We start from the raw sequence: 18,716 nt of genomic DNA on the forward strand, positions 1-18,716 counted from the left end.
ATCCAGGAGACACTGGAATAATCAGCAGAGGAGTGAGAAAGCTGTCATTTAATACATAGGAAGGCCTTGAAAATTTTTAAGCAGATGAATAATATGATAATGGAGAGCAGGATGTATTATAGAGAGAAAAGAAGGGAAATGGAAGATTAGATGGGAGGTAATCACAAGAATCCAAATGTAAGGTAACAATGGATAGAACTAACAGGGCAGTGGGAAGGGACCAAAGTAATAGACATGAGAACTTTTGAAAATTTTTATTTTATATTGACGCATAGTTGATTAACAATGTTGTGTTAGTTTCAGGTGTACAGCAAAGTGATTCAGTTAAACATATACATGTATCTATTCTTTTTCAAATTCTTTTCCCATTTAGATTATTACAGAATGTTGAGCAGCGTTCCCTGTGCCATACAGTAGGTCCTTGTTGGTTATCTATTTTATATATAGCAGTGTGTACATGTCCATCCCAAACTCCTAATTTATCCCTCCTTCCCCACCCTTCCCCCCCGGTAACCATAAGTTCATTCTCTAAGTCTGTGAGTCTGTTTCTGTTTTGTAAACAGGTTCATTTGTATTATTATTTTTTTTAGATTCCACATATGAATAATATTATATAATGTTTGTTTTTTGATATGAGAAAAATTTGAAGGACCAACTATCAGTATTTAGGGACAAATGAATACTGGTATTTATTGGATAAAGGAGAGGAAGCAAAATGACTCAATAAAGTCTCTGGGTTTTGAGCTAAATTACAGAGCTTGTGACGCAATATCCCAATGTAGCTCTAGCACAATTTTCTTTAAACTACAACACACAGCTATTTATACATTCCTAAAATTTCCCATTTCAAGTTTCCCATAATGAATTGATACCCTATTTTATCTATTTTGTTTTTGTTTGTTTGTTTTTGCGGTACGCGGGCCTCTCACTGTTGTGGCCTCTCCCGTTGCGGAGCACAGGCTCCGGACGCGCAGGCTCAGCGGCCATGGCTCACGGGCCCAGCCGCTTCGCGGCATGTGGGATCTTCCCGGACTGGGGCACGAACCCGCGTCCCCTGCATCGGCAGGCGGACTGTCAACCACTGCGCCACCAGGGAAGCCCTATTTTATCTATTTTGTACCTTTGAACTTTAAATTGACTTTATTCATTAATTCATTCAGCAAATACTTCTTGGAAAACTTTCTCTGTCAGGTACTATGCTAGGCACTGGAATTAAAGCAAAGATCATCAAAATCCCCACCACTGAGGATTTCTCAGTCTTCAGTACTTGAGGGTAAAGGTGGCAAATGTACACATGATAATGTTCCATGATCTGCTTTGAAATGAAAGTGTGCACATAATTGCCAAAGTACTTCCATGAATGGAAACGTTGGGAAAGCATCGTATTAAATGAGAGGCACCTAGAGACGGTGTCATCTTTCCTTTTCGTAGGTCCAATGCCATACCCATGGAAGAAATAAATAAAACTGTTTGATACAATCAAACAACTGTTTGATACAAAAAACTGCAAAGATACTATTCTTCTTTCGTCCATTCTCAGCTGACCCAAAGGTACAGGTGGTGATTTCTGTGGCTTTCCTGGTGATGTACCTGACCAGCCTCAGTGGAAATGCCATCATTGCAGTTACTGTCCAGATTAACCACTCTCTCCACGCCCCCAGGTACTTTTTCCTGGCTAACTTGGCAGTTCTGGAAATCTTCTATACATCTTCCATCACCCCACTGGCCTTGGAAAACCTTCTTTCAATGGGCAAAACTCCTGTTTCTATCACTGGATGTGGCACCCAAATGTTTTTCTTTGTCTTCTTGGGTGGGGTTGATCGTGTCCTGCTTACAGTCATGGCTTATGACCGGTTTATAGCAATCTGCTACCCTCTACGATACACCCTCATCATGAGCTGGCCCTTGTGTGTGGAGTTGATGGTAGGATCCCTGGTACTGGGGTTCCTGCTGTCGCTACCACTGACTATTTTAATCTTCCATCTCCCATTCTGCAACAACAGCGAAATCTACCACTTCTACTGTGACATGCCTGCCGTCGTGCGCCTGGCTTGTGCAGACACGCACGTTCACCAAACTATCGTCAGCTTCATCGTCCTAAGCATCCCCCTCTCAGTAACCTCCATCTCCTACGTCTTCATCGTGAAGCTATTTTACAGATCCAGTCAGCAGAAGGGCACCACCGAGCCTTCCCCAACCTGCTCTTCGCACATCTTAGTGGTCCTCCTGCAGTATGGCTGCACCAGCTTTACATACTTGTCCCCCAGTTCCAGCTACTCTCCTGAGATGGACCCGGTGGTGTCTGTGGTCTACACTTCTCTCACTCCCATTTTAAACCCCTTGATCTATAGTATGAGGAACAAGGAATTGAAAGATGCCTAAGGAGGGCACTAAGCGCGTTTTAGGTAGGATGGTTCTACGACTTATTTAAATCAGGACACTTCTGAGAATGAAATGGGATGCAGTTAATAATTATGCTGGGATGATATACATGAGCCAGGACTGTCCTCAACAAACTGAGACATAGTATTCTAGAAGAATAATGAATGCACCGGAGGAAATGAATACTACTAATTGAAATAAAGCTTTATCGCACAGGGTAACATGATGTCCTGGGCATGGATGCAGGAGCTTCAGCATTTATTTATTGGACCTCTACTGCGTCCTAGGTACTTTATGTGGGTTATCTCACTCAGCCTATAATAAGTATAATTGTCTTCATTTTTAGAAAAGAAAACTAAAGTAGCTAACAAAAGACATATCCAGGATGAGAACACGAGTATTCGGAAATCTAAAGACTAAGCTGTCTTCACACAATGACACTCCCCTTGTTCTAAGCTCGCTCTGCCAGTAAGAATATACGTTACCTCGTGCACGTTTCTCCATCTCTCTAGGCTTCAGTTTCCTTATTTCTGAAGTGGCAGAGATGTGTTCCTTCCAAGGTCATAACATTATGTTCTAAATATTGGCCCAGCAGACCCTGAATGGGAAAAAAAAAAAAAAAAAAAGAGGCTTTGCCGTTAGCCAAAGGAAGGAGGAATTTTTTTTACATTTCCTGTTTTGTTAACCAAAATGAAAACTCATGATTCTGTTCATAACGTTTAAAGAGCACCCCAGTAATAAAAAGCATAGTAATAATGGAGGAAATGTTCTTTAATTTAATAAGTGAAAATATAGGAGAGGAAGAAAGTGGGCATCATTGAATTGGATTCCTTGAGGATCTCTTCTATCTCAGAGAGTGTTCCAGACTCTGCTTGAGCTTCCAAGGAGAGAGATCATTAACTTGTAAGACACTCCATTCCTCGCTGGACAACTCCAGTTGTTAAAGTACTGTACCTTACCTTGAGCTAAAGTCTATCTACAAACAACTTCCTCCCACTGATCCTGCTTTTCCTCCCTAAGAGCTCTCTTCTACCTGACAGCTCTTCACATGTGTTAGGATCGATTGTGCATCTTCTATAAGTCTTCAGTCCTCTTTTCTCTAGAGCAAGTACTCCATCAACTCTTCCTCCAGGATATTACATTTTTTTTAATTTTTGAATTTTATTTTATTTATTTTTTTATACAGCAGTTTCTTATTAGTTATCTATTTTATACATGTTAGTGTATACATGTCAGTCCCAATCTCCCAATTCATCCCACCACCACCACCCCTCCCACCACTTCCCCCCCTTGGTGTCCATACGTTTGTTCTCTGCATCTGTGTCTCTATTTCTGCCCTGCAAACTGGTTCATTTGTACCATTTTCCAGGAGATTATATTTGAACCCTCTCATCATACAGGTCACCTTCTAGATTTTCCCTAGCTCCATATTCTTCTGCAAATTTTCAGAAATAAACAAAATACACTGGGAATATTTTGTTCTGGGGAACTGCTACTTTTACCTGTGAACTATGTTTCTATTAATTCATCTTGATCCTTTTAGTTTCATAAATATGGTATCAAATATAGTTTTCATATGTCTTTCAATGCTGCCTTCTCATAATTTATTTTACTAACATACATGGAAGACTTTTCATTTAACACTGATATATTGTGTTTTTATTAGTTTTGGCCAAGTGACTAAACTGACAAGTCATCTTCAGGATTTATTTTATTCATCATAATTTTGTGTCATGGCCAAAATTGCATTCATTTCCTTTGTCTAAGTCATTAACAAATATCTAAAAGAGGACAGGATGAATGCAGCATCTATGGTAGTCCTCCTCTGTGACAACTGTTGTCCAACTAGATAGAAACCTGCTCAGTTAACACCATCTGTGTTACACTGTCACCATTATGATCCCCACTCCCTGTTGACCCCATCATCCTGTATCCATGTTTTTAGGTGACCCCTGTCACCCATGGATATGTGACTTGCTTTGTTGCAGGCAGAGGTTTTACCCTTACCCTTTGGTGCCTGTCCTCTCTTGCTGCCCTGAGACTGACATGTGAAGAAAGCAGGCCTAGAATGACACCTTGTAGAACACAAATTGGATGTCAAGTTGAGGCTCCCTAGACCAATTCCAGTCAATCCACCAGATGACTGCAGCCACATTAGTGACCCCAGTAAGACCAGCAGAAGAACTGCCCAGTTGAGCTAGGCCAAAATGCTGACCCACAGAAACCTGGGCAAATAAAATCATTGCTATTTTAAGCCCTTAAGTTTGGAGTGGTTTCTTTTGCAGCAAAAAAATAACCAATTCGCCATCCAATCTATAATAAACCATCTCTCCAAGAAGGATATCATAGGAAGCGTATCAAATCCTTCCATACAATCAAAATACACTGTAGCACTTATATAAACTGAAGCATTTAGAAGCCTTATTTTTAAAGTAAGGTGCATTTGTCTTCAGTAACTTCCTATGGGCTCTTAGTCATCACCAGGTTTTTCAAACGCTTACAAGTTATCTGCCCAATCATGCACTTCCAGAATTTTACTAGAGATTGGCATTGAGATAGCTATTTTATCGTTTGGAAACCCACTAGTAAAATAAGTCAGAAAGAGAAAGACAAATATTATATGTTATCACTTACACATGGAATATAAAAAATAAAACAAACTAGTGAATATATCAAAAAAGAAACAGACTCACAGATATAGAGCACAAACTAGTGGTTACCAGTGGGGAGAGGGAAGAAGCAGGGGCAAGATAGGAGTAGGGGATTAGGAGGTACAGACTACTATGTATAAATTAAATAAGCTACAAGGATATATTGTACAGCACAGGGAATATAGCCAATATCTTATAATAACTAGAGTATAATCTATAAAAATTGTGACTCACAATGTTGTACACCTGAAACTTAAATAATATTGTAAATCAACTATATCTCAATTTTTTTTAACTAAAGGAAAAAAGAGAAATGAGCGCTCCTTTTGCAGCACATATACTAACATTGGAATGATACTGAAAAGGTTAGCATGGTCCTTGTGCAAGGATCCCACGCAAATTTGTGAAGTGTTCTATATTTTTAAAAACAAAAAAGCAAACTCATAGGTACAGAGAACACATGGGTGGTTGTCAGAGGTGGGTGGGGCGGGGAGAGAGGAGGCAAAATGGGTGAAGGGAGGGGTCAAAAGCTACAAAATTCCAGTTCCAAAAATAAATAAGTCCTAGGGATGTAATGTACAGCATGGTGAGTATAGTTAATAATACTGAATTGTACATTTACAAGTTACTAAGAGAGTAGAACTTAAAAGTTCTCATCATGAGAAAAAGAAATTTGTAACTATGTGTGGTGACATATTAACTAGACTTGTTGTGATGATCATTTTACAATATATACAAATATTGAATCATTATGTCTTATACCTGAAACTAATATAATATGTCGATTATATCTCTATAATAAATAAAGAAAATTAAAAATAAAAGAAATGTGCATGAGAGCAATGTGGACAGCAGATAACCAGCTAGGCTGTGTGTAGGCATGTGCGTGTGTGTTAATTATAAATTACAAACTTGAATATCCTCCATGTGTTTGACTTGTACAGGACAATCTTCTGATCTGTATTTTGCCAGTCCAATTAGACAGCCCACCTACCCAGGGGTATGGTACTAGATGGTCTTTGACTTTTGCGGTCGATGTACAACTTGTGGAGGCAACTTGGCCTGTACATAATCTGTTCCAACCATCTGGTGAGTGTTCACAAACTTCAGAACCTAAAAGGATTTAGACTTCCTAACAACTTAGGATGTTATTTAATTTCCACCACTCAGATGCAATCCCTCAAGACATGAATTAAAACTGAGTAACCTGGAGGAAGAAGCGCCCTGAGCATGAGGCTTCCACTTTTGCTGCTGGGAGTCTAGCAGATGAGATGTGGTTCTGGAGCCAAAAATTCCATCAATGGGGACTCCTTGATTACCCAGACTCTTTCAGATAAATGTCATGTTTCCTCTGGGTGTCCAGTTCTGTGCTATAAAGTCTTTCCTAGAGTCCCAGCCTAGAGCCACCTTCTCCATCTCTTTCAATGATTTGGTAAGCACACATCTCACTACATCCAATCTTTTCTGTTTAAAATACAGAGGATTGGGCTTCCCTGGTGGCGCAGTGGTTGAGAGTCCGCCTGCCGATGCAGGAGACACGGGTTCGTGCCCCGGTCCGGGAAGATCCCACATACCGCGGAGCGGCTGGGCCCGTGAGCCATGGCTGCTGGGCCCGCGCGTCCGGAGCCTGTGCTCCGCAGCGGGAGAGGCCACAACAGTGAGAGGCCCGCGTACCACAAAAAAAAAAAAAAAAAAAAATACAGAGGATTGTTAAAACCTAAACAATATACCTCCACGCTTTCCTATTAGATATCTTGTAAAGATATGTATTTTTTATTGAGCTATTTAGCCCAGCAACATGTCATCTAAAAAGGCTTTCCTGACCACGCTTCCCATGCCAGAACAAGTGACCACACTCTCCCCCATGCTCCCTCTGTACCTTGAGCATAACTCCATCACAGCATCTGTAACATTGTAGTGCTCATGTACACTCTGACCTCTTTGGAGAACGTAACTATTTCTGTTAGCCTGGTGTCTAGAGATTTCAAAAACACCAAATTAAGCCATTAATCGTTAATTCACAGTCATTCTTTCAGGGCAAGCTCACCTCCACCATAAAGCCTTACCTGACTCTTATTATCCCTCTGTTCTCAACTATGATAACATCACTTTCAAGGGACAGTCTCACATTGGACTTCATTATTAGGGAAACATTCCTGGCCTGTGTGTTTTATCTCCCAAATCAGATGCTGACCTCATTGATTCCAGAGACCCTGCCTAATATATCTTCAAATATCTCATAAATTTGCCACAATGAATGGGTGACACTCAAAAAAAAATCATCTGGAGAAGTACAGGTTAAATAACCTAACGGAAGAAACTGAACACACCAATCAAAGCACAGAAATACTCCAAAGACTAACACAGACTATATAAAATACTGTCTTTCTTAGTTATCCACCACTACTCTTTATTAAACATGTAGGAAGATGCACTATGATCAGGGTCTAACATCCAACTCTTCTTTTGTGTCTGTTTTTCAAGATTCCCAGCCTTTTTGTCATCCTTGCTTTCAGTGATCCCAGGATGGGGAAAGCCCCCAGCTGTGCACAGAAAGAGACTTTCTTTATCCTTAGTAGCTAGGTGCTTGTGGTTCAGTGACAACCTTTCGATAGAGAAAGGCTGAGTCTCCTAGAAGTAACTTCCTAGCAATGTACATTACCAACCTATTTACACATCTTCCAAGATGAAACTCCAGGCAATATCATGTTATTCACACTTCACGGGATGCTTGGGGATATTATTGTTTTTATTATTGAAAGAATGGAACTAGGGAAGGAAGGAAGGAAGTAATGAAGGAAGGGGGGGAGGGAAGAAGAAAAGAAAGAGAGAAAGAAAGGTGGGAGAGAGGGAGGGAGGGAAGATGAAATAGAGCCCAGGTCAAAGGCACTTTCTCTACTACCTCTCTTTAGAGAAAGCATAAAGTATATTCTATTTATAATGTAATGTAATGAGTTAGTTCTGCTCCAGTTGCAATGATCCTCTGAGTCTTGGTTACAACAATCAATAATTCCTTCCTTCATTCATTCAGTGGGTATTTACTGAGTATCTACTATGTGTGGCAACCTGGAACATACTGGGAATGCAGCAGTGAATGAACAGAGAAGATCTTTGCTCTATTGAGTTTACAGACTAACGGGAGAGACATAGAGTAAACAAAGTAAATAATTACATTTCAAGATGGAATCTCTGTAAAGGGTTGCTCAGTTGAATTAAGGTGAAGGATTGCATAAGATGCTATTAAAAGGAGTTGGGTTTTTGAGCACAGGCCACCTGTTCTCCTTGCTTGGCCCTGCAATAAACCTGTCTCTGCTCAAAAAAACAAAGAAAAAGAAAAGATGCTATTAAGAAACAGGCCTGGGCTTCCCTGGTGGCGCAGTGGTTGAGAGTCCACCTGCCGATGCAGGGGACATGGGTTCGCGCCCCGGTCCAGGAAGATCCCACATGCCGCGGAGTGGCTGGGCCCGAGAGCCATGGCTGCTGAGCCTGCGCGACCGGAGCCTGTGCTCCGCAACGGGCGAGACCACAACAGTGAGAGGCCCGCGTACTTCAAAAAAAAAAAAAAAGAAAGAAACAGGCCTATATGTGATGCTTCATTGTGAGTTCTGGGAGGAAGCAGTGGCTCTAAATTTTAACCAGGATCCCCTGGTATATAGAGAAGTAAGGAAACGAAAGAGGCAATGACAACAGTCTTTGCCTACTGTACATTTTTGTGTCAATTTGCTAATAAATTAAATGCTGGTGTTAAAACAACAGAAAAGATAATTATAGACTGTGATAATTGCCATAAAGGCAATCAACATGGTAACACAATAGGAAATAAATGACTGAGGAATATCTATTTTAGATAAGAATGAGTATGTACACACTGTACTCAGTTTCCCCTATTGGTAACATGACTAAAGTACATTTGTCATAACTAATTAACCAATATTGACACATTCGTATGAATTAAAGTTCTTGCTTTATTCAGATTACTTTATTTTTAACATAATATCCTTTTTCCATTCAAGGATCCCATCCAGGATACCACATAGAATTCAGCTGTCATGTCTCTTTAGGTTCTTGGCTGTGAGTTTCTTGGACTTTCCTTGTTTTTAATAACCTTGACAGTTTTGAGAAGTTCTGGTTGTAGGGCGCGGTCAGCTAACTGCCACGCAGCAGGAAGCTGAAGTAAGCTGAATCATCCTTCCTGTGGCCACTGCGCTTGCGCTAAGTATACTAATGAGGTTTTAAAGTAGCGACCTATCCGATGCTGGCTCACAAGTCGCACCATCGGCGAAGGCCAATCACAGAGCGACACATGTTCTTAATCCCTATATAAGCAGACTGCTATAGGATTGCGGCGTCTTCCTTCCATCTTTTCTTTAACCAAGCTGTGCTCCAATAAAGTGTGATACGAGAAGAATCTTGCGTGTGGCGACTCGTCATTCTGCTGGTCGGAGGCGGCTCGCCGCATTTGGTGCCGAAACGCGGGAACTTCGCGCCCTGCATGGAGGACCGATTCAGAACTCGACACACGGAGTGAACCGTCGGATCAAGATCCGATCTGGGTGCCATCAAGACTGACGAGAATTGTTGAAGAAAACTTCAGAGAAGATGCTGAGCTGGATGTTCCTGATGATTCTTCCCTTGCTTAGGGCAGAGAATATGACGTTCTGGGGAATTAGCCGGACCTGGCCAGTTCCCATGCCGGTTCACTCTCAGAGCAGAGTTCTTCCAATATTTTATTCCACTAGTTGTGAAATGAATACGGCCTGTACCCAGCCATTGAATTATGACTGGGCACCGTATAATGCCAGTGATTTTATTTTGAATCGAAGTCTTTGTATTAGTTGGAATTCCACAAAGGATTGTATCCTTTTGGCCAGGATAACCTTGACCACTTGGAACAATCCACTTAGAAATAATTTGGTTCCATTGAATATGTTGAATGAAGCTTTGAGCAAGATAACTCAAGGCCACACTTCAGGTTCAGGTATAGGGAATTCCAGTGAAAATGAGATGAATATTACCACTTTAGTTTTGGAACATACAAGGATAGTTCCTTTAAGAAATAATGCTTCTGATAAAACAAGTGCCAACAGGCAACACCCCCAGTCTTTACCCCTTGTCAGGGGGGAACTTATGCTAAGTATGAACTTAGTTCAGGCTTTCAATTTTCCCCTGATTTAAAGTCCTATATGGGAAGAAAGGAAAAAGGAAATGATACTAATGAGACAAAAGGAAATGATAGTACAAAGTGGTATTTTGAAGGATGGCCATTTTATTCTTGGTTATTAGTTAATGAGGCAGGAGTAGGCATGGATATTTCTGCTTTGGCCACTTTACAGATGCCCTGAATAGGAGTGCAGAGATTGGAGAATTCCTAAAGGGAAACTGGTCTCAAGAAGCTGAACGGATGATATTTAAGCAAAAGATTCAGATTATGCAACTGAATGCTACCAAGCTGGAACCCGTTACCTTTGGAGATTTTACCTCTTGGCTCTCTTCTGCCTTTTCCTTCTTTAAAGAGTGGGTAGGGGTGGGGATCTTTGGGTTCTGCTGTATATTTGGGATTATAATATGTCTCTAGTTGGTCTGTCGCATGCGCGTCAGGGCACATCGAGATAAGGTCCTACTCACTCGAGCACTTTTGGCTGTTAGTGAAGGTGATTCTCCCGCAGCCTGGATCTCCGTCCTAAACAATTCGAATGGATTGCCCTTGCACCTCTATAGGGAATCAAAACTTATTCTGAGTCAGCCTTTGCACCCTGCAGCCCTTGTTGGCATTGCACGCAGGAAGGTGTCTCAGACATGCCAACGGAAGGCTGCCCTCGAACAGTGAGCACATCATGAGGTGAACACTTGTACGGGCTACATTCTGCTTGGTGATTCTAGTAAATAAAAAAGGGGGAGATGTAGGGAGCGGTCAGCTAACTGCCACGCAGCAGGAAGCTGAAGTAAGCTGAATCATCCTTCCTGTGGCCACTGCGCTTGCGCTAAGTATACTAATGAGGTTTTAAAGTAGCGACCTATCCGATGCTGGCTCACAAGTCGCACCATCGGCAAAAGCCAATCACAGAGCGACACATGTTCTTAATCCCTATATAAGCAGACTGCTATAGGATTGCGGCGTCTTCCTTCCATCTTTTCTTTAACCAAGCTGTGCTCCAATAAAGTGTGATACGAGAAGAATCTTGCGTGTGGCGACTCGTCATTCTGCTGGTCGGAGGCGGCTCGCCGCATCTGGTCAGGTATTTTGTAGAGTGTCCTTCAAATTGAATTTGTCTGACAGTTAGACAAGGGGTTATGAGTTTGGGGTAGAAAGACACGGAGGTAAAGCATCATTCTCATCACATCATGTCAAGGGTACATACTGAAAACATGACTTCACTATTGACGTTGACTTTGATCACCTGACAGAGGTAGTGTTTGTCAGGTTCTCTAGTGTAAACTTACCCTTTTTTCTCCCTTTCCAAATTGTATTTTTTGGAAGGAAGTCGCCACTTAAGTTCACACTTAAGGAATAGGGAGTTATTCTCCCCCAAATTGAGAGGGAAGTATCTACTACTTGGAATTCTACTGTATGGGAGATTTGTCTATTCTCCCCCTTTAATTTTATTCAATTATGTATTTGTATCAGCAACTAATTATGAATATTTATTTTGTCCTTTAGGTCATAATCCATGTACTGCTTTATATTTTTACACTGTGAATATTTTTATTTATTACAGGTAAGAATAGGGGGAAGATAAAAGAAAGGAAGGAATGGAGAAATGGGGAATGGTAGGAAGCAAGAAAAGAGATGAATAATAATGAAGAGACTTCTTGGCTCTGTCTTTTGAACATACATCCATTTCAGAGAAGAGATGCAGGTCAAAAATTAGACGAAGTGTTCAGGCACTGAGTTCCTCCCCCTCTCTTCTGATCTCATCCCATATCCAACATCAGATATAGTATGAGATCTTGAGACCTAACTGTGGGAAAAGGCATGCTCCTCTCTTTAAGGATCTTATAGTCCAGAGTGGGTAACAAACATGATAACAAACGACCATGATTTGATGCAACAAAGGCTAAACTGAATCATGCATGAAGTACTGTGAGAGGCATGGTGGGGAGTGAATTACAGTCTGGGGTAACCAAGCAAGCCTTCACAGAAGATGTGGCATTGGAGCAGCTGAGGAAGGATGAGCTGGAGTTTTCTAGGAAAATAATTGGGGAAGCACACTCCAGAGAGAGAGATTGACATTTGGACTGCCGTGAGGAACTAACAGAATTGCTTATTTTACCATTAGGGGAAAAAGTATATTTATTTTCCCAAGGCCTCAAGATTACAAGGAATGAAATAATCAGGATACTAGGGCTTTGTAAGACATGAGAAAGAGGGAAAAGAATATAAACTGTACAGTCTTATAAATGAGTTGTGCCAGTGCATGAAACAAGAAAATATCTCTGAACTATTGGCCCCAATATTTGAGAACTGGCATACTTTATTTAGATGTGTGCTAAATCTTTGTTTCCAGTTGTTATCAGAGTTCTCTTTGTTAGAGTTAATTTAATACAAATTCAACTTTATTCTTGAGTCGGATAATTATGCCTTACGGTGACACAGTGCCATCAGAGAATTATTATAACATGCCCACATATATATCCCTAAAGGTTCTAACTCCATTTAATAAGCCTCAGGGTAATGAATCCAGGGAGTGGATAATCACTGAGCTGAAGCCCTGGTCTCCTGACAAATCTCTTGCTCCAATGTCAACCTTCAAAACTCCAGCTTCCATTTCTGGTTCTTGTCCAGGTTTTGAAACTAATTATTTCTTTTATTTACTTTTTTTTTTTAACACCCATGGCCTTTGGTTATTCCCTTTACCAGCTTCATTCATTAAAATGAGTGAAAACAGGCAATGCTATACTTTCAGATGACTCACCCCTGATCATCAAAGTAGAGACTTTGCATGTGTACAGTACTTTTCCATAAGCAAGGTTCTTCCAAGAATATTATCATTTTTATCCTCTTAACAGAATCCCTATGAAACGGACATTATAATACACATTTGTCAAATTGGGAAATGGAGCATCAAGACACTTAAGGGATTAGTCCAAGGTCACCCAGCTAGTAAGAGACAGGAGTAGAATACCAACTTAAATGTTCTGATTAAGTCCAGCTCACAATGAAGGCAGCATACAAGTTCCCAAAATGATGTTTCAGTATATTGTGTGGTTCTAAATATGAAACTCGATGATCTACTCTGTCATCTACATTATGAAAACTTGGATTCCACATTTTAATTCGTCCATTTCCTCTCAACAGAATTGCGCAGATTTGCATGAATATCAACCCAGCAGACAGTAAAAAGATCAACCTAATTACTGTAAGCAAATGCTGACATTTTGCCATCAGTTGTCTGTCATGGATAGAGGACCCTTTAAGATCATCTAACCCAACCTCCTAATTTTTACAAAAAAAAAAAAAAAGTGGAAAGGACTCTCAGAATGTTACAAGACTAGTTAATGACAACACCAGACCTAGAACCCAAGCCAACCCGGTCATCAGCCCAGTACTCTTTCCAACTGATCACATGAAACAAAAGAACAAGACAATTTCCCACAGCCTGCTGTCTAAAACATGCTATCATGGTTATCAACCTTCAGATTCTAGCTCAGAAATTGGTCTCAGAAATAATAATAATAACTTACAATTGTATGGCAAGTTTCCATTTACAAAATGTTTTCACCTGCACTTGATCCTCAAGACCAAAATGTTCCTCGTTTGCTATTATATTATCCTCATTTGGCAAATGGGGAGTACACCTAGGTTCTGTGAGTCTGAGTGATTTGCCCAAGGTCTTCTGATGGCAAGTATATGCTCTTTCTAGTTTTTTATGCTTTCTTTTCAGTAAACTAGTAATAGGAATATTAGGGAAGATTGCATATCCAAATAGGTAAGTTGCCTTGCCCAGGAATTTAAGTTTATGTCTAAATTTGAATTTGGCATCATTATTTTCATTATAAATATAGTCCATAATTATTAAAGAAAGTGTTTAAGGGGATAAAAATTAAAAGTTCTTAAAAATCCTATTTATTCCCACTACTAAAGAAAAACTGTTATTAACATTTTGTTAAATTTCCATTTGATCTCTTGTTTAGCATGTTTTTAATGTACCTGTGGTCATACATTATCCTCTTTCACTCAAAGCTATATTCATTTCCTATGTCATTACAGACCTATTGTAGACATAGTTTTTGATAACTAAGATTCTATCATGTTCTTAAGAAATTATTTGTTCAAGGGATTATGGCTAATGCTTTTTTAAAAAAAATTACCTCTTAGAGATAGATCCTAAAGTATGTGGTACCTAGGAGTTAAAATAGCCCAACTAGGGGAGTGAATGGAAATATAGATGAAAGAAGGGAAGCCAGGAGTTGATGACTGCTGAAGCTGAGTGATGGGCACCCAGGGATTCATTGAACTCTTCTTGCCACTTGGGTATTTTGACATTACCCACAATAAAAAGGTTTTTTTTAAAGAAAACATCTTACCACGTTGCAGGGAAAAGTGGGGGCATCAGAGGATGGTAATGTCCCGGGTCTCAGGCGAGTCCTGGGACGGCCACCAGGTGTGGATTCTTGGCTTTGCACAGGAAAGAATTCAAGAGTGAGCCATAGTAAAGTGAAAGCAGGTTTATTTAGAGAGCTGTAGATTCCACAGACAGAATGTGGTCCATCTCAGAATGTGAGAGCGGCCCTGGAAGAAACACACTCCCCATACAGGGTGTGGGCCATTTCAGAAGGCGAGAGGCCCCGAAATATGGTGTAGTTAGTTTTTATGGGCTAAGTAAGTTTGTAGGCTAATGAGTAGAAGGAGATTATTCCAACTATTTGGGGGAAGGGGTGGAGATTTCCAGGAACTGAGTCACCACCTACTTTTTGGCCTTTTATGGTCGGCCTCGGAACTGTCATGATGCCTGTGGGTGTGTCATTTAGCATATGCTGATGTATTACAATGAGCGTATAATGAGGCTCAAGGTCTAGTGGAAGTCGACTTGTCTGCCATCTTGGACCTAGTTGGTTCTAACCAGTTTAAGTTTTGTCCTCAATGGCCATGTCATCCTTTTAAGGATGGTGCCCTGCCCCCTTTCTGTCTCAAGCATGTGATTGTAAAAGTGTGTTGTAGATTTAGACTGTCATTCTCAATTCATCACTCTCTCCCTCTGCCACATGGCCTGGCTGTACCCTAGAGGAGGCAGAGTAAATTGGCGGGCTCCATCGACGTCGGTCTTGGTCACGTGACTCTCTCTGACCAATGGAATGTTAGCACACATGATGGAGCACAGATTTCAGACATGCTTGCTTGATTTGACTAACCCCTTACCTTCCTGCATCACAATGAGGAAACCATGCCCCAGGAAGCATGACCCTTCAGTTTGGTCCCAAAACAAGACATGTGCAGAAGACCTAAACACAATCTGAAGCCTGAAGCCAAGTCTATCCAACCTTCACCCTGAAGCAGAGCTGCCCAAGCTGGCACACAATCACCTGCACAATTTTTTTAAGTAGATAAATAAATTCATGCTTATAAGTCACTAGGTTTGGGATTGGTTTGCTATACAACATCTTTGCAGCAATCGCTGATTAACACAGAGTCAAACCATTCTCCCCAAACTAAACATTTTAGGTATTTCCAGTTTTTTAATAATACAAATAGTGTACATGTTTTCGTACATAAAATTGCTCCACTTTTTCTGATCATTAAGTTCAGATATGCTGTTATGATGCTGTTTATGTGGGTAGGTTGAGAAAGTTTTATTTGTGAATATTCTTCTAAAAAGGAAAAATATGAAAAGAATTAGAACAAACTCATGCTTTGTTTCTTAATGTCAGAAAGATTGTAAATATAATTTTATTTTCTTTCTTGACATTCAAAAAGATTCTTTCCTCTTTCTCATGGAACTTGATAAAACTAGCTCATCTGTAATGTTTCTCAAGTTCTGTCTCTTTCTTCCCACATTCCAAGAACAAAAAAAGTACAGAGGCCTGATTGTGTAGCAGTAGCATCCCATGTTGATGTGGGTGGGCTTCCCTGCAAATAAAAGGGCCCTTTTGTTTGATTTTCTAGAGACTGATCGATCTTAATGGATATATGTCATATGTTCCGTTTACAAACACTGGAACTGAATCAGTGAATCCCACCTAGATCCATTTTCCACCTGGAAAATTCAGGAATACGTGGCTAACTGCTAAATGGGCCAAAAGGTATTATAGTATCTATGGGCAACGGGACCCAGTGTCCAGTGTTGCAACAACTTGTGAATAATTCTTTGGAGAGAAACTCTGTGACCTCCTCTGAGTCATCACTCTGCTGAGAACTCTAATTGTTCTCATGAAAATTCCAACTATGTTTTGTTACTGTATCTAAAATAAGGAGGGAGTAGAGTAGGGAGAGGGGAAGGAGAAGAGAGAAGGGAAAGAGGAAGAGGAAGGGGAAGGAGATAAGGAGGAGTTGTTCCTGGAGATCAGGGAAATTATATATATTCTTTCAATACTTAATGCAATAGTTGCTAGAGAAGAAGGAGAAGGAAGAAAATGAGGAGTGAAGATGGGGGGGAGGGGGAGGAGATGAAGGAAAAAAAGGCAAAGTTGAAGAAGGAGCTGTTCCTGGACGTTAGAGTTAGGGTTAGGGACCAAACTGTGCGTGTGCGTGTGCATAATATCGAACACATAATTGCTAGACAAAAATGTTAAATCACAGAGGAGTCTGTCTGGCTTCTCACTCTTCCAATTAATAATATGCACCTGGAACCAAGTTGGTTCCTCTGCAATGCTACTTTACAAGGGCGATGCTCAAAGCGCAGTTCCCAAGGCCAGGAGCGTCCACATCATCTGGAAACCTGTTACAAAGGCAAATTCTCAGGCCCTACCTCAGACCTACTTAATCAGAAACTGGAGAAGGTGCGGTCCAGCAACCTGAGTTTTAACAAGCCTTCCATGTGATTCTGATACCTAATAAAGTTTAAGATCCACTGCTCTAGAACGTAGCCCAGCTGGGACGTGATCAACATTCACAGCTATCCCCCAATTTTTACCATCCATTCTCCGTCCTCATTCTCTTCCGGGAGACTAGGGTTGGCATGGTTACTATCACCACAAGCGTCAGTAATTTCTCTGGTTATTAGAGTCAAAGTGTGGGAAATTCTCTTACCACCACTACCCCTTTACATTGTGGTTTCAATGTCAGTTCCATTTTCAGTAATAAGTGATATTTCAAAACAAAAATGCGATATTCAGATACGCTCCACATGTGTTCCACACAGTGGCCAATCTGGCACCTGAAAAGCGATTTATCTGTTAGTTCAGTTCTCAAAGTCTTTGGTATGCTGTTTGGAATCATTTCCACTAGTATGTGGCTCAGGGGTGAGCCCAGGAGTTCATAAACAACCTTATCAGGTCATTTTCCTAAGTTCCTCCCTCTCCAAAATCTCCTTGGTATTTTCCAGTTCCCGAAGGTTCTCCTATTTGGGTCAGAAAGCTGAGGCTTTATTTACCCTATGCTGAAGGGAGTTTCCCTCGACAGCACCCAAGTCTGAGTCCAAGCAGCAGGAAGACGGGAGAGAAGAAATCGACAGGGGTTCACCTACCTTCTAGGACAACAGGTCCTTTGATTGGAGAAGAAAGTACCCTCCCTCGGAGTTCTAGGCGCCTTTGGTTCCCGCTGCTGCCATTGTCACCACCAGCAGGTCCCTTCTCACTCTTCAAGTCTGCACCAGATGGTTTCTCTTGGAGCCCTGTCTATCCTTGTCAAAACCCACTTCTGGGTTTCAGGCTGCCTTGAGTCCAGGCCAAGGAATACCGGAGAGGGAACAAAATGCGATAAACCAGCCACCAGTTGAGTAGTACTTTTTTTTTTTTTTTTGCAGTACGTGGGCCTCTCACTGTTGTGGCCTCTCCCGTTGTGGAGCACAGGCTCCGGACGCGCAAGCTCAGCGGCTATGGCTCACGGGCCTAGCCGCTCCGAGGCATGTGGGATCTTCCCGGCCCGGGGCACGAACACGCGTCCCCTGCAGCGGCAGGCGGACTCTCAACCACTGCGCCACCAGGGAAGCCCAAGTTAGGTAGTACTTAATTCTGGTCTTCTTCCCCAAACTGTCTGCGACTGTTTGCTTTTCAGAGTCCCCAAATGGCTGCTCCTTGCATTTTGTCCAAGTTTTATATCCACATTCGGTGGGAGGGATGGGGTAGATGATGCTTACTTTATTTTGCCCAGAACCAGAACCAATCTAGATATTCCTTTTTTATTGAACTAAAAGCTATCTCTCCATAATTTCTTATTTTTAGTTTTTGTTTTACATCCTGGCGTCTCACAAAATAAAGCTTACTTTCCCCCCGCTCAAATCCCTATATCTTCAAGTTTCCTCTTCTCAAAGCTAAAATTAAAAGTGTAATGGTTTTATAAAACTTAGATTTCTTATTTTAGGGTAAATAAAGTCGAACCACAGATGGACTTGGTAGGTACAACTTGTGGGGTATCCAACTTCATTTGCTTTTTTGATCTCCATTTGAAATTGAAAAGTAGACATTGCACAAAGTTTCTTTTCTATCATAAGATATATCAGGATTGGCAGAACTCCTGCATCTGGAGATAACCTTTGTCCCCCACGACCCGGCCACTGCAAATCTGCTCCTTATCTTGGTTTCAAGATG

The 18,716-nt window shown here is 41.1% G+C and overlaps 1 protein-coding gene across 1 annotated transcript; it reads left to right on the top strand.

Moving 5' to 3' along the window:
• Positions 1-1,584: 1,584 nt before the first annotated feature.
• On the top strand, positions 1,585-2,382 carry LOC307190718 (olfactory receptor 10V1-like; the record flags this gene model as incomplete). The annotated part of the gene is made up of 1 exon (XM_079930078.1): positions 1,585-2,382. The coding sequence occupies one exon, from the start codon at positions 1,585-1,587 to the stop codon at positions 2,380-2,382; it is 798 nt and encodes a 265-aa protein (XP_079786204.1).
• Between the last annotated feature and the right edge of the window lie 16,334 nt (positions 2,383-18,716).

The sequence above is a fragment of the Stenella coeruleoalba genome (genome assembly GCF_951394435.1).
Source record: "Stenella coeruleoalba genome assembly, chromosome: 8".
Lineage (NCBI taxonomy): Eukaryota > Metazoa > Chordata > Mammalia > Artiodactyla > Delphinidae > Stenella > Stenella coeruleoalba.